The sequence below is a fragment of the Prionailurus viverrinus genome, chromosome X, assembly GCF_022837055.1.
Source record: "Prionailurus viverrinus isolate Anna chromosome X, UM_Priviv_1.0, whole genome shotgun sequence".
NCBI classification, from domain to species: Eukaryota; Metazoa; Chordata; class Mammalia; order Carnivora; family Felidae; genus Prionailurus; species Prionailurus viverrinus.
The window spans coordinates 3856109-3882439 of record NC_062579.1 but is presented as its reverse complement, the minus strand read 5'-3'; the positions used below and the strand labels follow the sequence as shown (position 1 = coordinate 3882439).

The window sequence follows — 26331 nt, the reverse complement described above, 5'->3', positions numbered from 1 at the left end:
CCTGTGGGACCATCCCTCACCTACGGGAGTGGCCCCCACCTACGGGAACATCCCTCACCTGTGGGAGCATCTCTCACCTGCGGGAACATCCCTCACCTGCGGGAACGGCCCTCACCTGTGGGACCATCCCTCCCCTACGGGAGTGGCCCCCACCTGTGGGAACATCCCTCACCTGCGGGAGTGGCCCTCACCTGCAGGAGCATCTCTCACCTGCGGGAACATACCCCACCTGTGGGAGCGGCCCCCACCTGCGGGAGCATCTCTCCCCTGCAGGAACATCCCTCACCTGTGGGAGCGGCCCTCACCTGTGGGAGCGGCCCTCACCTGCGGGAACATCCCCCACCTGCAGGAGCATCTCTCACCTGCGGGAACATCCCTCACCTGCGGGAGCAGCCCTCACCTACGGGAACATCCCTCCCCTGCAGGAGTGGCCCCCACCTGCGGGAACATCCCTCACCTGCGGGAGCGGCCCTCACCTGTGGGAACATCCCTCACCTGCGGGAGCGGCCCCCACCTGCGGGAACATCCCCCACCTGCGGGAGCATCTCTCACCTGCGGGAACATCCCTCACCTGTGGGAACGGCCCTCACCTGTGGGACCATCCCTCCCCTACGGGAGTGGCCCCCACCTGCGGGAACATCCCTCACCTGCGGGAGTGGCCCTCACCTGCAGGAGCATCTCTCACCTGCGGGAACATACCCCACCTGTGGGAGCGGCCCCCACCTGCGGGAGCATCTCTCCCCTGCAGGAACATCCCTCACCTGTGGGAGTGGCCCTCACCTGTGGGAGCGGCCCTCACCTGCAGGAACATCCCCCACCTGCGGGAGCATCTCTCACCTGCGGGAACATCCCTCACCTGCGGGAGCAGCCCTCACCTGCAGGAACATCCCCCACCTGCGGGAGCATCTCTCACCTGCGGGAACGGCCCTCACCTGCGGGAACATCCCTCCCCTACGGGAGTGGCCCCCACCTGCGGGAACATCCCTCACCTGCGGGAACATCCCTCACCTGCGGGAGCGGCCCTCACCTGTGGGAACATCCCCCACCTGCGGGAGCGGCCCCCACCTGCAGGAGCATCGCTCACCTGTGGGAGCATCCCTCACCTGCGAAAGCATCCCTCACCTGCGGGGGCGGCCCCTCACCTGTAGCAGAGGCCCTCACCTGCAGGAGCTGCCCTCCAGCAGCTGGGAGGGCAAGCCCAGACAGCAAGACACCTTGAACACACACTGTCGTGAGACACCACGTCGGCTGGGGCTACAGGGAGGGCCATCCGCAGCTGGAGCCTCGCTAAGGACAGCGCCCTGTCCGCTGGGTGGTGGATTTACCCAGAAGCCCTCCTGCCACTTGGGTAACTACCTGACAGGGCAGACGGGCCTGGGCCCCGTCTGGGGCAGTACTTATCCCCACTGCCCAGTCTTGGGGTAAGAGCCACAATCAAGGGCAAGGCTGACCGCCAGGCACCAGAAATTCCACTGCCCGGGGACTGAGAAAGGAAGCCTCGCCACTCGGGTTTCCAAACGCCGACTCAGGAGGCCGGGCTGGAAGAGACAGGCAAGAATCGGCCCTGAAGACACCAACCTGGGCTGACTGCACTACGGGACAGGAGAAGCCGTGGGACCAGAAAGAGCTACAAATCACTCACGTGGCAGGCATCGCGAGTCTTCGGGCCCCCCGGGCACCCCCACACTTAATAAACTGAAGGACAGAAAACACGCTGAGGGGAAGCCGTGCTTGGTGTCCTGAGGAATGAAAAATGTCGAACGACAGAAACACTGAGGGTAGCTAGAATGAAGCCGGGAGGGAGTAAAAAGCGGGAATCTGAGTGACAAGTGGGTCCCAGCCGGGCCAGATCGAGGAGGGCTGACGAAAGTGCAGCAAGCCGAGAGCGAGCGGTGGAGAACAGATCTCTGATACAATGGAGCTTGTGAACCAGGGTGTGTCCTGCCGTTTCGGGGAGCTGTCCTGACCAGCGGACAGAGTTCAACGGCACCCCCCGCCCAACCTCTGCTCACTGGACACCGCAGCACCTCTCCCGGGCGTGACCATGGACAAGGCCTCTGGACACTGCCAAGTCGTCCCGGGAGACAAAACCAGCCCCGATGGAGAGCCACTGCTCTAAACGGTTCTTTGAAGAAAGCTTACGAGGTCAAGGGACCCTTATTTTAGCTGTGGTCTTTACACAGTTTTCACCCTCCCCAAAGATCAAAAAGGTTTGGTGTATTCAAGTTAAAATTAAACGTGTAAGACAAAATGAAGGTAAGGTAATCACTTGGGTGTTCATTGTTCCAAGAACCCGTAAGCTCCGCTTTGCAATAAACAACCTTCTCATTATGAAAGATCTTTCTATTTCCAGACTGCCTGGGAAACGTAGTCCTTCTATTAGCCATTAGAACTCTCCATTCAACATTTTCCGTGCAGTTCAGAGCAACACACAAGCAAGGTAGCTCCGTAACCACTTCACTTTCTGAAGAACTCAACAAACAAAAACTTCAGGTTACATTGATAAAATCCAGTCCAATGCCGCATCGGATAGTAATGATTGTTTTAGCTGTACAAAAAGAGTTCTTAGCATCTCTGAGATCAACATGAAAACTCATTCACATGTAATAACTCAAATGTGGCAGTCTACTTACTATTTATGTGGTCCATGTAATAAATTCCAATTTGCTTATCATATACAGTTTCCCATCCTAAAGGAAGTTCATCCCCAACACAATCGGCAAAGGTCAATGGCTTTGTTATCCTGCAAAATAAAATTATGAAAGCAAATTTGAAAGTCAGGTCAATTTTGTGTACGTTGGCTTGAATCGACTCCAGAATTAGATTTTAATACAAAATTAGATATTATCTCATCTAATTGACTGCCTTTGCTCCAACTATTTAGGTGGAAAATTAACTGACTGGCTTTGCCCAAATAATAATCAGCAACAATATCTGTACGCTTGCAGTTAAAAGCATTCCTATGTCAAAGTGCAACTTTAAATAGCAGCGAAAAGAGATATGGACAGTTACAAAACAGGTAAACGAGCATCTTCTTCCAAGCACTACGTTTAATGAGCTGATGACACTGGAACCTTCCACAAGAGGACACCTATGTTTTGTTCTCATTCCTTTACAGATGCCCCCCCCCCCACCTCACACAACGGTTTGCATGCATTACAGCTTAAATCTATCTGAAATGTATTGGTAAGTTTCACCTACCGGGCATCAGAAGTTAAGGAGTGAAACATTAACCACTGACCAAATGCAAAAAGCCCAGCACGCGTGGCGACAATACAAGGAGATACCTACTAAATAAATACTGCCTGTATTCCTTATACAGGAGGCAGAAATTGCCTTTTTTGTTTTTTGGAGAAAAACAACAAAAGCGCATTGTCTACAGACCTCTCTCCTTGAAGCACAATTGATTAAGGAAACCTTGGCTTGACATAGATACACAAAAGGTTTCCAGATGGGTTTCTTTAGGGAGAACGTCCCCTCCCCCACATCCCATGATCACAATGATTGACAAGACAGCTGTTGGATGAAACAGGCCACACCTTATAATTGTCTGAGTCTGGGCAGCTATCTCTTCGGTCGTCTCTATAAATGCACACTGACTGGTATGCATGGGAATCCGATAACCTAAATTTCACCACCTCAATCTTCCCACATCTTCTGTTCAAGTCCTTGGCCCCAGGAAAGTGAGATACCACAACCACGGCCAAACCTCACAAGACCAGGATGAATTCTGAACATGTTATTTCCCCAAACTGGTTTGACAACAAGGCTCTGTCTCTCCCAGTAGCATTTAGAAACTGATAAGCGCCAATAAGCGCCATCAGAATGGAACAGATTGTAATTTGTCTCCATTTTATACATAGTTTTTAGATGTTAGAGTCAACATCAAAACAGAAATATACAGAAGGCAAGATACACCACAGACAGCCTGCCAACTACAATGCACTCAAAACACACGACATCACAGGATGAGCCTAGTGCACGCCACGCCGTCCCGAAACACCAACGTCTGGAGCACGATTCCTTTACAGGTCGGGGATGGCGTGATGGCGGCGTGGCTCCAAGTCAAGCAGGTAACAGTAGGGCGTTGTGCGTGATTCGAGTCCTGAATGGGATCAAACCACACCAAAAACGACGCTACTTCAGGATAAATGGAGCCCTGAGCACATCTCTGCCATTCTTGATTCGCACATAAGCTGGGGGAAAAATGCTCAAGCACAGGTGCATTCCAAGCACATTTACATCTGTGATCTCATTTCGTCAGCAAAGAGAGGTGGGAATCCTGAACTAGAGCTACTGAGGCCAACTCACTTCATAATTCAGAACTGTTATAAAACTCTCTGAAGTTCATCTTTTCAATCTTCTGTCCAATAGCCAGTACAGGGGAATATAATAACACTTCCATACTTGTTGTTCTAAAAATAAACCAAATGACACCTCTACTGTTCTAGTAGTGAATTTTATGTTGGCCCGATAGAGAAGCCGGATGTCTCTGACTCCACTTTCTTTCTAAACGAGGCATGGAGGGGCGCCTGGGTGGCTCAGTCGGTTAAGCGTCCGACTTCGGCTCAGGTCATGATCTCACAGTCTGTGGGTTCGAGCCCTGCGTCGGGCTCTGTGCTGACGGCTCAGAGCCTGGAGCCTGTTTCAGATTCTGTGTCTCCCTCTTTCTCTGACCCTCCCCTGTTCATGCTCTCTCTCTCTCTCTGTCTCAAAAATAAATAAATGTAAAAAAAAATTAAAAAAAATAAACAAGGCATGGAGTTTGCACAGTCATCCACAGAATCAGTACTACAAAGCTAGTTGAGGAGGAAACACGCCTCTCAGAGTCCAGCTCACGCCAAGAGTAAGGTCCCTGCACCCACATAGAAGTTTATCAAGTCCTTGCTATTGGTCTTATCGATCCACAGGGCCTACACCTTGAGCCCATTTACTTACTTGATGGTAGTCTGAACAGGCTCAATGATGACGTTTCCCAGCTCCCAAAAGACAGAAGTGGTAAGCTAGAAGGCAAAGATAGGGATCCCTTGGGCAGGCAGAACGCAGCAGAGGGGCCAGCTGACAGCAAGGAGGAGCACATAAACCCGCTCCCTGGCTTCATCCATCATACTGTGAATGAAACACGCATGCCTACAGCAGGACACCCGTGACAGCCAGCTTCTAAGAGGGCTCCCAATGCCTCCTGCCTCCTGGTGTTCATGGCCTCACACAGTCCCCTCCGCCACAGAATAGGGTTGAGCTGTGCAACCGACAAGATACTGAGGAAATGACGGTGCGTGGCCTCTGAGATGCAGTCATAAAAGACACTGTGCTTCCATCCTGCTCTCTTAGATTGCTGGCTCTGGGGGAAACCGGCAGCCAGGTTGTGAGCTCCCTAAAGCGGCCCGATGAAGAGACCCAAATGGGGAAGAACTGAGGCCTCCTGCCAACAGCCAGCACCAACTGGCCGGCCATATGGGTAAACCACCTTGAGAGTGGGTCCACCAGCCCCAGTCAAACCTTCGGATGACTTCGGCCCCGGGCAGCATCTTGACCATGACACCTTGTGAGACCCAATCAAAGCCCACCCAGTGAAACTCCCATATTCCTGCACCACAGGAGTCATGTGACATAATGCTCACTGTCATTTGAAGCCACTAAATCTCGGAGTGATCTGTGATGCGGCAATAGGAAACCAATAAGACACCTAAGCTCTCACTTCCCTTCCCAGTCTATCGTCAGATCCCGTCCGTAGTGGACATTTGTGGTGATGATCCAGGCTGTCCTCTATTAGGAGGCAGTGAAATGCAGAGAAGGCTTTTCCTCCTATTGCAGAACATTACAATAAACATCCATGCCGACCTTCTGATTCACCCATCTACCAGGCCGACACACCCTCCAGACTTCCAGACGGTTGCGACTTCATGGCACACAGGCACATTCTGGCCTGACTTTCAACAACAGCATCGAGCGTGTCTAAATTGACTGTCCTAATCATCATTCCGAAATATTTATGGGACAAAGACTTCACGGTTTTCTGTTGCACAGCACAGGCCATCCTTGAATATTTGAAACTGTACCAATATCAAAATGATGTCTTTCCCCCAAGAAGGGTGTTGGTGGGTAACATTGCTTCAGTAATGACTAAATCACTTCAGATGAGAGGTTCGGTCTTAGGATGTATTTGATCACGTTGATGTAATGAGGAGAGCTGAATAAATCCTGGTTCCCTTTTCACTGTCAGAAGGCCAACGTCTGGGAGTCTGGAACAGTGGAGTTGTTTTGGTGTTAGTCTTTCAGCAAGGAGTGCTTTCTGGCTGTTGTTGGCTAAAAAGCAGGATTCCTGTACGTCAGGGGGAGGCCTGGAGCCACGTGGGGGAGATCTCATACTCAGCCAGAGACGACCAGCACCCTCAGCAAGGCGGTGGGCTTCTTCCGGGACAATCTTGTGACCCTTCATCCTGGCGACGCTCATCCCTCCAAGGGGGCGGCGACACTGATGTCCAATGGCCCCTCCTCGAGCGCAGTGGCTGTCTGCAGGTGCATGGCACTGAGTGCCAGGATAGGCCCAGACTGGGGTTACGAGTCCTCCCTAAGGCAAACCCAAAGTTCTGTCTTCACTCACTCACAGGCAGGCCGGCCCAAGTTCCTGAATTCTCACCTCCCCAGAAACCTGACGCTAGATTTTTCCAGCCGACACCTTCCCACAGTCACCACACACAGGCTCAGGGGCATTTTTGTTTCTATTACAGTTTCCATTACAGAAAGTTTAGGAACTACACCTGAATAGGAGAGAACTGTCCATTCATACCGCCACTCAAATAAAACCATTATTCCTATTTTACTGTGTTTCCCTCCACCTTTTTTCTGTGTTCTTTTCACTCTTTTTTTAATGTTTTATTTATTTTTGAGAGAGAGACACAGGAAGAGAAACAGAGTACAAGCGAGGGAGAGGCAGAGAGGGAGACACAGATTCTGAAGCAGCTCCAGGCTCTGAGCTGTCAGCAGAGGCCAACACAGGGCTCGAACTCGTGAACTGCAAGATCGTGACCTGAGCCGAAGTTGGACACTTAACTGACTGAGCCACCCAGGCGCCCCTCCGTGCTCTTTTAATTTGTTTTTTCTGACACAGTCACGCTCACACAGTATATACAATTTTCTGTCCCGTCTATTCCACTCAACTTTGTAATGTGTAACATCTTTACTTATTAATTCATACCTGGAGCCTCCCCCCAAATTACTGGAGCTGGCCTAACACTATAGCCCAAGTATTCTGTCTCCCTTCTTAAATTATCTGCAAACATCACCTAGAAGAGTGGAATAGACTAAGCTCAATCTTAAATGGGGACAATTATCCCATTTCAACTGCCTTTGACCCCTAGTACGTAATCTAGGAATAAAAGAGCTTGCGTTCTTACCAAGCGTTTGCTAAGGGGATTAATACAATTCACCTAAGCTCTCTCCTACTATTGACAAGCTACATTATTTCCTGACTTCTGCTAATACGAATATTCATAAGCAGTGCTTGAGAAAACAGTGCAGCAATTTCTCAAAATAGTTAAACACTCAGTTTCCATATGACCCAGTAATTCTACATCTGGGTGTATACCCAAGAGAAATGAGAACGTACATCCACACAAATGAAGGTCCATGCTGGCATTACTCACAATAGCCAAAAGGTGGCAACAACGAAGGGCCATCAACTGATGGATGGATAAATAAAACACGGTCTACCCATTCAATGGCATATTATATAGCCATTAAAAACACAAGAAAAGAACGCAGTATGGACACTTGCTACAACACGGATGGACCTTGAAGTCATCGTACTGGGTGAAAGAAGCCAGACACAGAAGGTCATGTGTTGTGTGGCTCCATCTATAAGAAATGGCCAGAACAGGCAAGTCCAGTGGGGCACAAAGTAGATCAGTGGTTGCCAGGGGCTGGGGGCGAGGGGACGAGAGTGACACTAATAGGTGTGGGGCTTCTGTTGGGAGGGATAAAAATGTTCTGGAATGAGATAGTGACGGCTGCACAATATGAATACGCTCAAACTCATGAACTGCGCGCTTTAAATGGTGAGTTTCGTGCTATACGTGAATTACATCCCAATTTGTAAAACTATGATGAAAGGAACATCTCTGTATTAGAAAGCTCATGGGGCGCCTGGGTGGCGCAGTCGGTTAAGCGTCCGACTTCAGCCAGGTCACAATCTCGCGGTCCGTGAGTTCGAGCCCCGCGTCGGGCTCTGGGCTGATGGCTCAGAGCCTGGAGCCTGTTTCCGATTCTGTGACTCCCTCTCTCTCTGCCCCTCCCCCGTTCATGCTCTGTCTCTCTCTGTCCCAAAAATAAATAAAACGTTGAAAAAAAAATTTAAAAAAAAAAAAAAAAAAAAAAAAAAAAAAGAAAGCTCATAATCTGCATTTACAACTATCTTCCTCAAGAGTCCAAGAAGTAAATTTTCAAGGTTGAAGAACATGACGCTCTTTTCCCCGTATCTCCAACCCAATGTAAAACATTCACAGTAAAGTACGAAGAATAGGAGATAAAATCACCTAAAGCCCAGAAGCCCTGGATTCACGTTTTCATTTCTTTTCCTCTCTTCTCTGTCCTCCAGCTCACTTTTCCACAGCTGATACGACACCACATACAATTTCGTACACTGGTTGGTCTATTTCCTCGTGCCCTTTCACTCCGCATTAGCACCACTTTCTGTCATGCTGGAATCTTCCATCACTTGCAGTAAAAAGCATAACCCATATACCAGGCACCTCGAGTCACCTCTTCAGGTATGTCCCGACACTCCGCTCTTTATTGTCAATGACGAATGTGAGCTTCCAGTAAGCACCTGACATAAACTGCCCAAGTGCGTGACCCCTGCCAGAGAGGTAAGAGACGGTCTGTCTCATCACCCTCCGGGGAAATCTACAACGCGCTTGCTCAAGGGCTCAGAACAAACCCGTAAGGCACAAGCGGGCTTTGCTTTCAGGCAACAAGTAGGTAGCGAGCACAGCCTGAGTTTGATGGCATTTTCCCGATGCGGGGGAGCTGGGGAAACATGGAAAGCGATGAACCGAGAAGCAGGGCACCCACCGTCCCCACGCTTCAACGCATGCCCTGACACCGGCCGGCCCTCACCAGCCCCTCACCCCGCCGCCCCGTCTGAGCGACGCCGGCCAGGAGAGGTGCCCCCTGCCCTCAACAACCACTCGGACACAGTCCCCTCGCGGAGTCTCCCCTTAACAAACGGTTCTTCTCGGCCTCAGCAGAGGAGAGGAGTACGTGTCGCTGGCCAATCTTACCAGAGCCGGTGCACAAGAAGGGAGAGAGTGATGGACGGCACAGATGCCGGTTTCTTTCGTTCCCTTCCACCTGCTGCATCCCCCAGGGCTCTTTAAGAAGGTGGCATCGGGCCGCCCCAGTCGGTGCCAGTTCCAGGAGAGCCATTTACTGCCGAGAAACCCTGGATGAGTCATTCTGTTTCTCTCTGAGCCCCGGTTTCCAAATCTTCAAAATGGGGATGAGCCAACAAGCCCGCCAGGCTCGTGCTAACTGGGGGTGGCCTCTTTAGTTACAGCCTGGACGCGGGCTGCGGCCGCTCCCCTTCCTGCCTCCCTCTTGTGTCTCCAGGAGACTCGTTTCGGACCGTATTCGTCTCCTCTTGCTGCTGGGACGCATGATGACGAACGTGGTGGCTTTAAACAGCATAGGTTTTTTTATCTTACAGTCCTGGAGATCAGAAGCGCACTTTGGTTTCACAGAACTGAGCAGGCTGTATGGATCCGAGGGTCTGGGAAGCCCCTTCCCTACCCCCGGGACCCCCACTGCACTTACAGGAGCGAGAAACTTCTGTTAAGCCACTGAGATTTTGAGCCATTTGTTAGAGCACTTGGTTGGCTAACGCATTCGGAGATCCGGACGAAGGGCAGAGAGAATCAGAATCAGTGAAAAGTCTGAGTGTTTCGCCTCACTTGGTTATAGGGGCGTCCTTGGTGATTTAAACCGTGTTAGCCAAGCGCAGGCATTATTTGGAGAGGACTGGAGAGTCTGTCCTTCCCCTACCGTGGAGTCTCGGGGGGGAACGGGTGAAAAGGACCGCTGTGCACATTTCTGTTCTCAACAGTGCTGTCACTTTGTGGTGCAATCGCTATTTCACCTGGCTGCCTCCCCTACTGGTCTGTCAGCTCCTTGAAAGCAAGGGTGCTGTTTCTCTAATCCACCTTTTTAAGCCAGAGCCCTCGCACACAACGGGCCTTCACGAGACTGTGTGAGAAGTTGATCGGGACAATTTCAGAAACTGGTACCATGTAAAAACCAAAATGGAACCAACGAGCAGTCAAGAGACAACGGGAAGAGACAGACTCGAGAGAGAAAAGGGCACTCAGAATTTGACTGAGCTCACAAGGTCGACGTTACAAGAAAAGCAGGGCTCAGGAGGCCAAGGCACTGTCAGTTCATTCCTGCCTCTGACAGCTCTTCTAGATACATCCTGAGAAGGAAGAAAGGCAGTTGGGCAGGCCACACAGCTTGAGGAAATGTCCCTGAAGACCTCCCCTAGCTTTCTATTCTGATTCTCTACCGACCAAGCCGACGGCTCACCTATGCCCTGGTTTCCTGAGCGTGGGCCTGTCTACCGGGAAGGGAGCAAACAGAGGCAAGATCGGCAAAGAATAAACTGTCCGAAGGCAACCAGTCTAGGAGGTATTTCGGGAGACCAGCAAACTTCCCAGAGGCTCCCCCTCCCCAGCGATCCTCCTGGTTCTCAGATGGTTCACGCACTGGTGAAAGAAAGTCACAACACCCAAAAAAGACCACGAGCTGGTGCGTGAGTGAGCATAGGGTCCCTCGGTATATATTTCGTTGAATCGCAGTGACAGTGGACACAGACAGCAATTAACTTTTGTAAACTTTGTGGGAGACAACCTCCAACCAAGGAAACTAGAACCACTTAAGTGGCGACGAGCCTCGGCGAATGCCTGTCGCACTGGGGCCTCCGTTTTCTCATCTTTACAGCGGGGTGGTGAGGCTGAAGGGCTGTGACCGTTATCAAGGTTTCTGAACCTTATTACACACTCCGTATTTTTTTTGTCTAGAAACTGGAAAAATGTAATTATTCTTCTGATTTAGCAGAATACTGCACAAATGGCACGCGGTTTAAAAGCCTGGGATTCAGGTGCTAGAATGCAGAGCGAAGCAAACAGACCCCAGGCCGCTATGTGATGGGAGTGTACCACCCAAAGAAAACCACACCCAGAGGGGCGCCCTAGCACAGCCATCTGCCCGAGAGCCCCAGCCAGCAGGGCCCTCTGCCGTGAAAATCACAGAGAAAAAGAATTTCTCATGGAGCCCATCGGTGCCCAGTCCCAAGACAACAGAAAACACTGTCCACCTCCACGAATGAGCTCCAACGGTACAAGCTAGAGCCCGGAGAAGATAAACGTCAGCCCAGCGGGTGGAAAGAATTCTCTAGGGCGGTGCTATCCAAGAGAAATACAAGAGCCACATACCGAATTCAAACGTTTCTAGCAGCCACACTTAAAAGGAAACCGGTGAAATTAAGTTTACTAAGATATTTTATAGGGGCGCCTGGGTGGCTCAGTTGGTTAAACAGCCGACTCGTGATTCGGCTCAGGTCATGATCTCACAGTCATGAGATTGAGCCTTGCATCAGCATGGAGCCTGCTTGAGATGTTCTCTCTCTCCCTCTCTCAGCCCCTCCTTACCCCCCCCCAAAAAACCTATATATATACATATATACGTGTATGGGTGTGTGTGTGTATTTTTTTAAGAAACCCAATATATTGAAAAAACTATCACTTAACATGTGATGATGATAAAAATTTTAAACAGATATTTTACCTGTTTTTCTACAAAGTGTACGTTTTACTCACAGCCCACCTCATCTTGGGCTCACTACGATGGGACATGCACAGTCGCCCATGTGGCAGCGGCTACTGGGCGGGACAGCATGGCCCTAGGGGTTCCCCTGCTCTACCGTCACCTGACTCCACAAAAGGTCACAGCGAAATCCACCCGCTGAGATGCTGGGCCCTTAGGAAATATCTACACTGAAAAGCCTTCTTCCACAAGCCCATAGTGGGGATCCTAGATGCTTTCTAAGGTTTCTAAGACCACAAAACTTCATGCAGGGAACTCTGCTTCCCTCCGGCTCCTCGCTGTTCACCTGCATTCCCAGCAACCTTCAGGAACGGCTTTCCCAGACTTGGACTGTCCTTTCCCTTTGCCACGCCTCCCTCCCATCCCCCTCCAATTCAAATCCTAGTCGTGTCCCAGGATGTGGCACGGAATGCCTCCTGTCCGTACCCAGCACGTCCCAGCAGGAAGTAGGCAGCCCTTTCTCTCCCAGCCTCAGCACTCTCTCTCCTCCTGGGACATCTATGAAACCTACAAGCAGAACGTGGTGATTCGTTCATGTCGCATCTCCCCCACTGTTGGTTCCTTCTGGGCAAGAACCGCATCTCCCCCAACTCTGCCCTGCCCCCACGGAGCTCCAGAGTGTCCCGTAGGTGCCACAACCGCACACGCAGGGGAAGTTACTGGCTTGATCCGATCGATGGCGAATGGAGTCTGCGGTCGCTCTAGAGCTGTTTTTAGATGTCTCTGTCTCGACAGAATACGTTCAAGAGCAGGTGTGCAGATCTGAGGCCTGAGAGACTGGATCCCAAGGAGCGGGCTGAAGCATGGCGGACGCCTCTCTTCCTCTCGGGGATGGGACTAACAGGTGCTCAGGGGCTGTTTACTATGCGATAGGAAACGCGGGCTTGTCGAGTTAGAAATGGCATCCTGGACCCACGGCACTAACCGACGGGAGCCAGGGCAGGCTGAGGGGCCCTCACGAGGAGACCCAAAGTCAGCTGTGGGTCCTCCAATAGTCCACAGCTGCCTTAAAAGCCCACCCGCCCATTCCACGCCCACGCAGACCAGCGGCCCTCAGTGCCCAACCTGTACAGACGAATCTGAGTTTGTCCTCCTCCCTGGGCTCCAGACCAGGCAGCTGGTCACCAGGGAGGGTCCCAGCCACTGCAGTTCTCTCTCAGCAGGGAAAGTGGAGAAATGACGACTTCCAGGAAAGTCTGACTTCTGGAATCTGTCTTTGCCAAAGAGGAACCAGAAAAGCAGGCATTCCAAAATACACATAAAAGACAGAAAGCAGATCTGTGGTTTTGAGGGACTGGAACAGGAAAGGGGACATGCCGGGGGTGGGGGAGACGGGAATATGCGAAAACCAACTCATGGTGATGGTCATACAGCTGTATACATTTGCTAAAACTCCTCAAACTACACTGAAATGGGTGAATTTTGTGCTCTGTAAATTACACCTCACTAAAGGTGTATTAAAAATACACACACACACAGGGGCGCCTGGATGGCTCAGTCAGTAAAGCATCCGACTCTTGATTTCAGCTCGGGTTATGATCTCACAGTTTGTGAGATCGAGCCCTACGTCAGGCTCTGTGTTGACAACGCAGAGCCCGCTTGGGACTCTCTCTCTCTCTCTCTCTCTCTCTCACTCTCTCGCTCTCTCTGCCACTCCCCTGCACTCTCTCTCTGAAAATTGTAAGTTGTCCAGAGTGTTTCATATGATTTACAGTGGGAAGAAACAATGTCAAGATTCCAAATCATATGAAACACTCTGGACAACAGCTAGCTTCACTGTCATCTCACATTAAGCTGTTACGCGCCTCTGGCGATTCTGATCCACAGATTCCAAGTGATGGCTCAACAATGCCCCAGAACGTCCTCCAAATAGCTGGACACGTGCTGACACACTCTCTAAAGTAACCGTTTCCGATCCTCTGCACTCATCCATCACCTTACCCTGTATCGGGCTCTCGTGTCTGGTCACACCCCATTCATGAGCAGTGAAAGCCACCCGGCAGGTCGCAATCAGTGCTTTCGTTTAAAAAGAAAATCTTAGAGCACAGCACACCTCTGAGGGGTAGCATGGTACATACGACGTTATGAAACTTGTCTTTTGGTCGTGCATGCGATACAAAACAGTCCTTCCTTCCTTTCTGTAGCAGTCAGCAGTACTGGGAAGGGCGATGCTCTGGTTTATACCCACAGGCAAGTGCACCCAGTCATACGTTAGGCACTTCGGTGTAGGGCTACCGCCCACCTCCCCGCAGTCTTGCAGACACAACTGAAAGTGTGCGGCCACACCCGGCAGCCGGGGGCAAACCCGCATTGTGCTCTGGCCAGACAGGGAGAGTCTCCTTCAGTCAGCACAATTTTAAGCGATGGGTCCACGATCATCACCCCCAGTTCACCCAGCAGGAACCTGAGCTCAGGGATGCGTGCCTAAGAAATACCCAGACCAGACGAGGACTCGGAAGAAGCCCTTGCAGGGTCGCTGGCTGGCTCCCTGCACTCCCACTGAGCTCACAGCAAGGATTCCAAGCAAAACTGAAACAGTTCCAAGAATCTATCAGGCAGGAACCACCATCCCTGGGGAAAACACTAGAACTAAAGATGCCATAAAATACAGGTACACCTCCTTTTATGGCACTTGGCAAATAATTGTGTTTTTTCACAAATCGAAGGCTTGTGGCCGCCCTGCATAGAATACGTCTATCAGCACCTTTTTTCCACAGCATTCGCTCGTTTCACGTCTCTGTCTCACATTTTGGTAATTCTCTAAACATCTCCAACTTTTTCCTTATTAGTCTAACTGTTCCGGTGATCTGTGATCAGTGATTACAACTCACTGAGAGCTCAGATGATGGCTAGCATTTTTCAGCAATAAAGTGTGTTATAATAAGGCACGTACGCTGTTTTTTAGACATCATACCGTTATTGTGCGCTTAACAGCCTATAGTATAGTATACGTATAACTTTTATATGCACCGGGAAAAGAAAAAGTTCATTGGGCTCTCTTTGTGACACTCGCTTTACTGCAGTGGTCTGGAACCAAACCCCAGGTGTGCCTGTAAGCATATACGCACCAGACTCCACCTCTAAATAATTTCTATCTCCATCATCCTCCTGAGAAACTTCTAGTGAGGATTACTCTGACAGGAGTACTTCATGGAAGTTAGTTAATGACCGTCTTATTTTTAACATGGACAAAATGCTGGATGAGGGACTTCACTCTAAAAATAAAATACAGTGTTACAAAAGTTTGATTCTTAGCTTAGTACGGAATACAACGGACAGGAAGGGATATTTAAAAATTAAAAGGGGAGGTTGTAAGGAAGGATTTGGGAAAGAAAGAAAGAAATAGTAACAATTGACGGAAAAAGTAAACTCAACTGAAACGAGAGAGGAAAACCTCACTGGCCGAGGAGAGCCAAGAGGCCCAACAATAACATTCTTTAGAAATGGCATCACAGGGGGAGGCAACCAGGGAGGGTCCTGGCCATCCTTTCAGAGGAGCGGCACACAGGGGTGACGTCACAGTCCTCCGGGCTCCGTGATCTCAATTTCAGCTTTGCAAACAGCGTCCAGATCAAGCTCACCCCTTTGGATTGCTCCCAGTTGCAGGAATTCCTGTACCAGGATTTTAAGAGTAAAAGGACTTCATCACACATCTCTTTTTGCACGAATTACCTCTCCCCCCACGAAGAAAACAGCCACATTTCTGCCATCTGTTTTCTTTTTGGCATGAGAAGTCCATTCTTTATTAATGCATCTTTGCACATATCACCATCTGAATCCACGAACAAAAGCAAAGGGGACATGCCTGAACATCTAAGACATTCGGTCACCACCCAGCAAGCTCCTCGGAAGAAACGCCCGCCCGGAGAGGACACGAGGAGTCAGTTAAGCTCTCTGGGACAGCGGATCTTCCAGGTCTCGGATCTCGTTGGGAATCTGAGATAAGCCACTGATCTCCTCCCTGGAAAAATGTGCCTACACGTACACCCAGAATGCCGCCCGCATCTATATGCAACGTTGCCAGTCCGGGAAGTCCGGTTTCAGGATCCCCGTGCCCAAGGCTCCCTGCCCAGGGGAAGAGGCACCAGGTAGACAGTGCGGCTCCCGGGGGCAGGGCCGATTCACCGGCGGTAGGTTCAAAGCCCAAGAGAGGAGCACCAAGACCGCCTCCGACCTGCCCGGGAAGGGCACAGGAGGCTGCCAGCGCCACGCAGGCCAGTCCCAGGAGGACCGGGCCCTGCCCTGGCCCCAAGCGGACGGCGCACGGGCGGGTGCGGCAAAGGGAAGCGTCCCCCAGAAGGCGTGGGCCGTCCTGACGAAGCAGGGCCGCAGTCTGTAGGTGGCACGAAATCAGGAGTGGAGGCTAGGCGCGCCATCATCACATCAGCTGCGCGGGAAGATCCCTTGGGCTGCAGAGAAAGTGGACGGCAGGAGGAGGGACCAGAGGCGTGAACAGGAAACAACGCTTGAGGAGCACGGGGCCAGGGGAACAGTGGCAGGGCCAGGGCCGGGACCCGGACCGGGGTGAGGGGGGCAGCCTCCCGGAGGGTGGGCGCTAAGGGGAGAGTATCAGGAACCCCAGCGCCACTCCGTAACCACCCCCGTTCATTCCCGTCACCCTGCTGGTTACCCTGCTGGTTTCCCTTCTCAGTAACACCAGGAAGGCGCTGAGTCTGAGGTCTTTGGTGTGTATCTGCACGAAGGCACGCCTACCCAAAGGGCAAGTCGTCATTGGTGGAAAGGTTTCGACGATGCCAGGCTCCCCTGATACTCTCCAAAGAGGCGGGAACAGGCCACCGTTGCCCTTACCGCAGCATCACCAGCAGGGGGCCCAACACACGGGCCGTGACCCAATGAATGAGTGAGGCAGTCCAGGCGTTACTGGGCTGGAGTCAGGATGTCCTGTAAGAAAAGCAGCTACCCCCAAACCAGCAGGCGCTGCTGTCAGGAATCTGTCATTTTGTTCAATATTGAGTTGCAGGAACTGAAAAAAAAATTTTGTTTAAGCCTCAGAGTAGGACTGGAAGCCAACAATATTTGAGCAGCCCCATGAGGTGGCTTAATAGTGAGCCCCACCTGGGTGGCTCCATCGGTTGAGCGTCCAACTTCAGCTCAGGCCACGATCTCGCAGCTCGTGGGTTCGAGCCCCGCGTCGGGCTCTGGGCTGACAGCTCGGAGCCTGCTTTGGATTCTGTGTCTCCCTCTCTCTCTCATTCTCTGCCCCTCCCCTGCTCGTGTTCTCTCTCTCTCTTTCTCTCTCTCTCTCAAAAATAAACATTAAAAAAAAATTTTTTTAATAGTGAGCCCCAAATTCTCCTTCAGAACCAAAAAGAAGCTAACGTTTCCCACCCGAGAGAGCACAATAAACATGCGGCGTTCTAACAACCGCTTCAAAGTCTACACTCCTTGGACCTGAGCCAGGGTACGTCCCGCAAGCTCGCCGGCTCCAGGCTTCTTCCTCTCATGCCCCTGCCGCTCTGGCTTAAATTTCTAGACCCTACAGCCTCTGGAAGACCCTTCGTGTCCACACCGAGCCTGCCAGGTACCAGCACGGGGCCGCGTGTGCAGGCCCCTCCGGGCCGGCCGGGCACTCTGGGTTAGAGTCAGTTCCCCTGGAGGACAGGCTCCGGCCCTCTCCGATGGCTCCTCCCATGTTGAAAACCACCACCAGGAAGCCCACGGAATCATCCCTTGAGCACTGGGCTGCTCCTCTCCGGATGTGCCAGCCGCTTAGAGCAAAAGCACGGCACCTGGCTGTCTCCAAAACAGAAAGCCACACTTAGAACAAGTAACCGGCTCTTCTTCTGAAATACATTTGCTCTGTCCAACTTGTCAATGCACACCCTTAAGCCCGGACTGCCAGCACTCGAAGCCTGGTTCCATCTGAGCAGAGTTCAGCACGGGCAGCAAAGAGCACAGCTAAGGTCAATCGGGCCAAGGTCAATCAGGCCTGCTTCGTGACCCACGCAGAACCGCCAGGCCCCTCGGATCACCCGAACGCTGCTTACCGGACTCCACCTCGAGTTCCTTTTGTGGGCCTGAGGTCCGCTTCATGACGGCAGAGGGGACACGAGCAAAGTAAGGAGCTATTCCCAGGCCCAGAAACCAAGGAAGACCAGAGGACTTCCAGACGTGATGGCCTGAAAACCCAATCGCAGAGAATGAGCCTGCAGGGACACAGGCCTCCGGTCTTCGTTATCCTCCCCAAAGCAGCCCAGTGCTCTAACCCTGAAATGCCCTTAACTCACCTTCTCACCCTAGGCATCCATAGCCCCCTGCCCTGCAGAGGCCCCCTCACCACGAGCCCAGGCAATCCCGTTCCCAACTCTGCTCTGAATCGTCACTGAAGGACAGGGGCCTTCGGATGCCCCCCCTAGTGTGTGCACACCACAGAGTCAGGGAACACAGAGATGTTGACATCCCAGCACTTCGCACAGACCCTGACCTTACAGCAGGAGTGCACTATGCTAAGACAGATGAAGGGAGAAAGGGCGAGGGGGAAAGCCGGAGGGAAGGATGGGTGGAGGGATGGACCGAAGGATGGACAAAGGGGTGGATGGAGGGACGCACAGATGGATAAATAATTGGATGGGGGTCAGTGGAAGGATGGATGGATGGATGGGTGGACGGAGGGATGGAGCAGGATGGACAGAAGGACAGAGAAGGATGGAGGAAGAAAGGGAGGGGTGAACAGACAAAGAATCCATCTACACAGGCCAGTAGGGAGGAAAGGTCTTGAAAAGGAGAAGGTGGATGGTAGGAGTTAAGGGGAACTGAAAGCCGGAATTCCCAAACCAGGTCCATCAAGATTTATAGGTAAACACATTCCAGGCAGGCTTAGGGGGCCAGAGGGCAGCCCAGTTCCTTCGTATCTTAATCAGGCTTTATTTCTTTAGATTGCTTTCCTAACCGGGAGGCTGGAAGGTAACGAAAGAAGGAGCCAAACTCAACAGCAAACCCACACCAACCACAGAGACGCTGCCCCCAAACCTGCTACTGATTTGATTTTCAGCAAGGCCGCTTTGAGAAAGGGTGGGTTATTTTGGGGAGCCAGAGAGAAGCATTCCTGCACTGTCCACTGTGGCAGCCACTAGCCACATGTGGCTATTTAACATTCAATTAATTAAAATGAAATAAAATCAAAACTTCATCCTTCAGTTGCACCAGCCACATTTCAAGTACTCAAGGAACATACGCGGCTGGCGGCTGCCATACCGGGCAGGGCAGACACGGACTATGTCCATCATCGCACAGTGCCATCTTGGACAGCACTGCTCCGGTCACAGGGCAGTGGGGACGCTCTGATCTCTCGGGGGAAGGAGACTGGGTGAAACGGGAGTAGAGGAAGGCAGCTGACCACAGTCTGCTGAAATGTTTCTTCGGAGCAGCACACATTGTAAGTTGCAGATCTTAAAATACACTGCCACTCTTTGGTTGGCTGATCCCTCCGGCACAGCGGCTCTCGCAGGAGCCATTTGGCCTCCCAGGGACACTTGGCAGTGTCTGGAGACATTTGGGGTTGTCACGAGCGTCAAGGGGAGGAACTACCGGCACGTAGCGGGCAAAGGCCAGCGATGCTGCTCACATCCTACAATGCGCAGGACGGCCCCACAACAAACAACTGCCCGGCCGTGAGGTCATCAGTACCACCTATGAAAATCAGCTAAAATATGTAAAGAGCTTAACGTATAAAGAGGTGTGTACAGCACTGTGTACAGCAACAGGAAAAAAAGGAAAAACGACCAACAGTAAGGACAGGATAGGATCCGATAAATTGCTGCCCGCTGACAATCACTCAAGAGTTACTCACGGAGGACCTACCACATGTCAGACTTCGCTTAGGCGCTGTGGACTTCTTTTAAGTTTTATTTTATTCATTTTGAGAGACAGGGAGACGGGGGAGAGCAGGGGAGGGGCAGAGAGAGAGGGAGAAAGAATCGCAAGCAGGCCCCGCGCTGTCAGCAGGGAGCCTGACGCGGGGCTCAAACCCACAAACTGTGAGATACTGACCTAAGCCAATATCGAGTCAGCTGCTTAACCGACTGAGCCAACCAGGCGCCCCCTACCTGGGATAATTTTTAAAGTGTGTTTAACAGCACACTGGAATAATTTGGAAGGGCTCTGGTTATTGATCAGGGAGAAAGAGTGGCTATCAAATTAGCTGATACATGACCACGGTTTGGTTCCTTTGGTTACAAAAAGAAAAAAAGACTACAGAAGACGTGTGAACACAGCAGTACTTGTCGGTAGAGGTTGGACTGGATTGTGGTGCGTTTACACAAACAAATCATTTTTTAAAAGGGAGAGTTTACCCAGAATCCAACAGAGCTCCGTCTCCTCTCCCCTTCCCATGATCCGTACAGACAAGTGCGGCCGCCACCGCGCTCCCATCGGGCTCCTGCTCCCCTCCGCCCAGGAGAAAGGCAAGCCAGGCGGCGAGAGCTGGCAGCGCAGGGCTCCAAAGCCACCCGGAGGCCAACTCGGCCTGCAGACGTGTTCTGTCTGGTCCGCGGCGCCGGCCCTCACGGTGATTTACCGAAACCCCATCGAGTTGCCAATACTTAAGCTCAGAAGATCTCATTTCAAACACCTGAATTTCTACCTCTCTTGAACATCAGAAGAACCGGCACACGGGGGTGATGAGCCCCAAAGACAACGCGTGACAAAAGCCGAGGAGGGCCATCCCCGTCGGAAGGGGCGGCTTGCAAGCTGGCCACGGTCCCCACCACTCCTGGTTACCCCTGACACGCGGTCACGTGGTTGGGATCCCAGCCCTGGTGGGCACTCGAGTCCGTAATCACTGCACCAAGGTGAGGCACAAAGGTGGGAAAGTCCTTCCCGGGAACAGCCCAGCAAACGGTACGCACGAGGCGTGCGAGCAGAGATGGGCACCAAGCTTGGTATAGATGATGCTCACCGGCTCAGGCATATAATCTTGGCTCAGGATGAGAGAGCTTGGGGGCCCCACGCCCTAGGACAAGCTGTGGGAAAACTATAAAGGGCTATTCGCTTGTTCAAATAGTCAGTGCAGGAAGGCTGTTTGAGATCCGAGGTGCCAAGAATTTCCTCCAGGACTTCATCTCAGGCGGGAGCAAAGAAATAACAAATGGTCACCACCCGACAGATCCCCTCAGTGGCAGGGGCGCAGAACGCTACAGAAGGCTCAGAGGAGGAAACGTTTCAACAGGAACATAAATGATTTTTATGGTCAGCAGAACATCAAATCCTTATCCCCCCTCTCACGGCCCCAGAACGATGATATAACAGCATTTGTAGCTGTTCTAACCTTTCTTTCTCCTTTACAAACCTCCGTGTTTCTGGTGGTCAAGATCAAGGCTCATCTGCCCAAGTGTCACAAAGGGCTGGAAATCGTCAGCAAATATTCCTTCAGTCCCGTGAATGAGAGGGAGCCCGTGAGAAAGTGGATTTCCACCCTGGCTGCAACTCAAATCATCAGGGACATCTGGATCTGTCCAAGGCGTTGGACTTAATTGACTCGTGGTGGCACACGAGGAACACTAGCTTGTAAGCGCTCCTTGGATCACTGTAACTTGAAGTCGGGGTTGAGACCCTCGGGTAAGTGACGCTCAAAGGCGGGTAGTCACCTGCCTCCTGTGTGTGTGGCATTGCCCCGGAGAGGGAAGATGGTAAGTGAGCAGGGTCGGGAAGCACAGTTCGGGAGCGCACCATCGGTTACTTTCCACAAGCATCTGCTTTTCTTCTCTTTATGTTTATTTATTTATTTATTTTTAGAGAGAGACAGCGTGAGTGGAGGAGGGAGAGAGAGAAAGAGAGAGACACAGTATCCGAAGCAGGCTCCTGGCTCTGAGCTGTCAGCAGAGCCCGATGCGGGGCTCGAACTCACAAACCGTAGGCTCGTGACCTGAGCCGAAGTGGGACGCTCAACCGACTAAGCTGCCCAGGTGCCCCCCGGCATCTGCTTTTCAAACCGAGAGTTCCCCCTTGAATACTTAAAATATCTTCGGAGCTATAATCAAACAATTATCTCTCCTCCTCCCCAGGGGGCAGCATTGCCACGTGCCAAGTGCAGGAAACGCTCTAGGAAGCAGACGAGGGCAAGCCCCAGAAGGCATATGGTCTGACAAAAAGGCAAGGAAAGAAAAGCGCCAACCAAATACACGGGCTACCTACATTTCACGAAGACAGGCTTCTGCACGGAGTAACGATGAAATGCAACACGTACCCCAGGGCCAGCCTCTCCTTTTTCGCAGGGAGACGGTAGTTCCAAAATAGTAATTGATTTTTTAAAACTGGTACAGAGGGCACGTGCTAATAAGCAGGAGACGTATGGCTGACCAGGCGATTATTCAAAACACATTTCGTTGCGTTCTTCCTCTAAGGCTAAATGTGATGCAACACATAAGGATCCCATAAAAGCCGCCCAGCAAAACTACCTTGCGCCGTAACGTGGAATTTAATAAAACACATGCACTGCTGTGGCACTGAATCCCTTTGAGGCGATCTTTTTCTTTTCTTTTCCCATCCATCGGAGTCTATTCTTAGGAGTCCCTATGTGGTTCCCAAAGTTTGTATGGAAGTTAAGTCATTCTACACCAGCTGGAGACATGGGAGGAGCAGTGCAGGTGGCAGACTGGAGCGGAGGGCACGGGAAGGAAGAACCATGTACACAGAACATGACAGGCTCTCAGCCCCTATGAACCCAGGAACAAGAAAGGACCCGCCAAGGTGGTAAAGGATGGCTCAAGCATCGGCGGAAGATACTTTCTCTTATGAGAGTTCTACGAAGCAGGGGCGCCTGGGTGGCTCAGTCGGTTAAGCGTCTGACTTTGGCTCAGGTCGCGATCTCGCGGTTCCCAAGTTCGAGCCCCACATCGGGCTCTGTGCTGACAGCTCGGAGCCTGGAGCCTGCTTTGGATTCTGTGTCTTCCTCTCTCTGCCCCTCCCCTGCTCGTGCTCTGTCTTTCTCTCTCAAAAACAAAATTAAAACATTAAAAAAATAGATATAAATAAATAAATAAAGAGATTCCTATGAAGCAGAGAACCCTGGGGATCTCGCCCTCTCCACCCCCACGCCAGGCTTCCTATCAGATGAGAACTTCTTTCACTAGAAAGTTCCACCAACGGACCCAGAACCATCCCACCTTCTCGGTTTTGAGCCAAGCTGTCAGCCATCCTTTGCAGTTAAGGGTACAGAAGGTAGAGGGAACCCAGGCTGACAATGCGTTTCTTTCGAGAGGAAAACCACAGTATCCCACATTAACATGATTAAGATGACGTTTCAAGGAAGCACCAATAGTGCCCTCTCCATTAGAAGAAACTGAAAAGAAACATGAGCACGCAGCTCAAGGGTTTACATGGCAATGCTGAGGTGCCCTTCCCCCAGGGCACAGGAGAAACAGGCAGATGAATTGTTACCTGAGAGGCCAAACAACATGGCGGGTTCGGTGCCCGTCCTTCGGGAGGCCCAGGCCATCCTGTAATGTGCGTGAGCATGAGGAAGGGCGGCCTGCTGCACATTTACTGAACGCCCAGAACATTCTGGAGAAGGGGGAGCGGGGAGCCAATGCTGGCGGATTCTCTATGAACTGCTGGATTCTCTGTTTTAATGACACCTGTCCATTCAGTTAGGTCATCGGGCACCTCTAACCGCTGCTTTGCCATGTGGTTATTTGTTTGGGGTCGGGGGAGAGGGGGCTTATCAGAACCCAGGGTAGCTTGAGGGCAGGAGGCTGCACTTTGGAGGGGGTCGGTTTGTTTTTAGAAAGCTTTCTAGGTGTTGTAGGGTGCCTCAAGAATCACTGGTCCAGATCTGTGCTAATTGAACCCACCAGAACTTTTCCAAAACAGACACCAGTTACAAATCATAGCGTCCAATAAGGGTCTAATATCCAGGGAGCAGAAGCAAATTGTCAAATTTAACGACAAAAAGGCAAACAACCCAATGTAAAAACAGGCAAAAGGCTTGAATAGGTGTTTCTCCAAGGCACATGAAAAGAGGCTCACCATCATTAGTCATCGGGGAAATGCACATGAAAACCACAACAGATACCACTTCATGCCCACTAGGATGGCCTTCTTTTCAAAAAGCAAGAAAGCAAGCAAACAAGAAAACAGGACATAACAAGAACTGACGTGGGTATGGAGAAACTGGAACCCTCATACGCTGCTGGTGGGGCTGTAAAATGGCGCAGCCACAGTGGAAGACAGTTGGGTCGTTCTTCCAAAAGTGAAACGTAGAATTATCATACGACCCAACGAATCCAATCCCAGGGACGTACCCAGCGATCCTGAAAGCAGGTCTGCAAACAGACACCGGCAGTGCGTGTTCACAGTAGCTCTATCCACCACAGCCAAAAGGCAGGAACAACCCAAGTGTCCGTGAACGAACAAAGGGACAAACACAGTGGGGTGCTCCGTGTAATGCAACAGTAGGTGGCCGTAAGAAGAAATGAGACCCCAATCTCTGCTATGACGTGGATGAATCTGAAAACATCATGCAAGACCCAAAAGACCGTATCGTCTATGATTCCACTTATGCGAAACGTCCAGAACTGGCAAACAATAGAGACAGAAAGCAGCCTGGAGCTGAAAGGGGGGAGGAATGAGGGGTGACAGCTTAATGGGTACAAGGTTTTCTTTTTGGTGGTGAAAATATCTTGGAGCTAGATAGAGACAGCGGTTGCACAACACTGTGAGCATACTAAATGCCCCTGGATTAACCATTTGAAATGGTTAGTGGGGGGTGGGGGGAAAGGCTAGTGGTTAATTTCATGTTATGTGAATTCTACCTCAGTCTTTAAAAATAGGAGAATCGCTCCTCGGCCTTTTGCCTAAGATCAAGTGTAAAAATAGGAGAGAAATGGGTCAAAGGGGGCTTCCTCTTGGACCCTGCTGATCAGAATCTCCTAGGGTAGTGCTGCGTGTATGTGTGTGTGTGTGTGTGTGTGTGAGTGTGTAAATGCAAATAAACACAAATATACAGCACCCCAGGTTGATCTTGCATCTAGGTTTGAAAAGCACCAGATTGCACATATGCATATGTGCAACTTTAAATTATTTTTTAATTTTTTTTAATGTTTTATTCATTTTTGACAGAGAGAGAGAGAGAGAGAGAGAGAGAGAGAGAGAGAGAGAGAGCGAGCATGAGCGGGGGAGGGGCAGAGAGAGAGGGAGACACAGAATCCAAAGCAGGCTCCAGGCTCTGAGCTGTCAGCACAGAGCCCGACGCGGGGCTCGAACTCACAGACCGCAAGATCACGACCTGAGCCGAAGTCGGACGCTCAACCAACGGAGCCACCCAGGCGCCCCAACATATGTGCAACTTTAAATTAATACAGAAATGAGAGCATTTCGGTGGCTAAGACCTCAGGGTTTTACCTGATGCTGCACTCATCCTGGGTAAAGAGTATGGCATGCTGTCCCTCCCTCTCTCTGGAAAAAAAAAAATCAACGCATTTTTCAAAAATATAAATAGACACATAACATTCAGAAATACAAAGCCGTGACAAAATCCCAGCTACAGGGCACTCAAGAGCAACATAACCAGGACAGTGTGCCCATTTAAAATCATGCCCCCACACTGATGGAAGGACCCAGAGTGCAATTTACACAGATGAATGCAAACTGGACGGGTGTCCTCAGTAAGCACTGAGCATGACGTGTTCATGATGAACATGAAATAAGAGCAAACGATAATGGACTCTTAGGGGAACCAACCAGGACCAAAGGGGGTAGGGGAGCTGGAAGCGGCAGCCCAGGCTAGCCCAGCCAAAGGCCGACCGCTCGAACCGTGAGCCGGCTAACCGTCCAGGGCTGGAGACGGCATCGGGCCGAAAGGACCTGGCCCCGTGACTGTCGATGGCAACACACAGTCTGAGATTCCTGAGGACACCTGAGGGGCAAGGGCCACCTCGGAACAGAAATATGCCTGTGGCTTCAAGCCCATGCTGCTCGGCCGCTGGCACGGTAGACGGTTCCTGCTGGTATTTCAGAGATCTCGTTTTCTGAATACTGACCAGAGATGGTGAGACACCATTTTATTACACAATTCCACCGGAGGGGAGGTAGTTACCAAGAGGGACCACCGCACACAGCATTCATTTACTCCTTTATAAACAAACCACACTGCGATCGACACTTTCTCCAGCACTTTCTTTTCCTTGCTTCTGGAGAGTTCTTTGATCCTATCTTTCTAGCATGTGTAAGACCTAATTATGAAAAGAACGACGGCCTAAAGGTCACACTTTCATTTCACCTTTACTTTCACGGGAAGAACAAAGAACTTCAGTTTCTTTGGAACCCATTAATTAATACAAGAATGTTCAACTTGAATGTAGGGCTACTGTTTGGGTGACAGAAAAAACCCCAACCACTTACACCTCCCAGCTTTGCAAACGTGACCAGCTGACTGCTTTACAAAACCAATTCCGGTAACTCACATGCCTGTGTTACTACCATGTCATTGGTCGGCTT

General features: G+C 51.1%; 1 protein-coding gene across 1 annotated transcript in view; it reads right to left on the bottom strand.

Moving 5' to 3' along the window:
- The window catches only part of WWC3 (WWC family member 3), a 119027-nt gene that overhangs the window by 74181 nt on the left and 18515 nt on the right, over positions 1-26331 (bottom strand). Inside the window, exon 2 of the mRNA XM_047843928.1 lies at positions 2634-2743. Coding sequence (XP_047699884.1) covers positions 2634-2743 — 110 coding nt within the window. The remainder of the gene's footprint in view (positions 1-2633; positions 2744-26331) is intronic.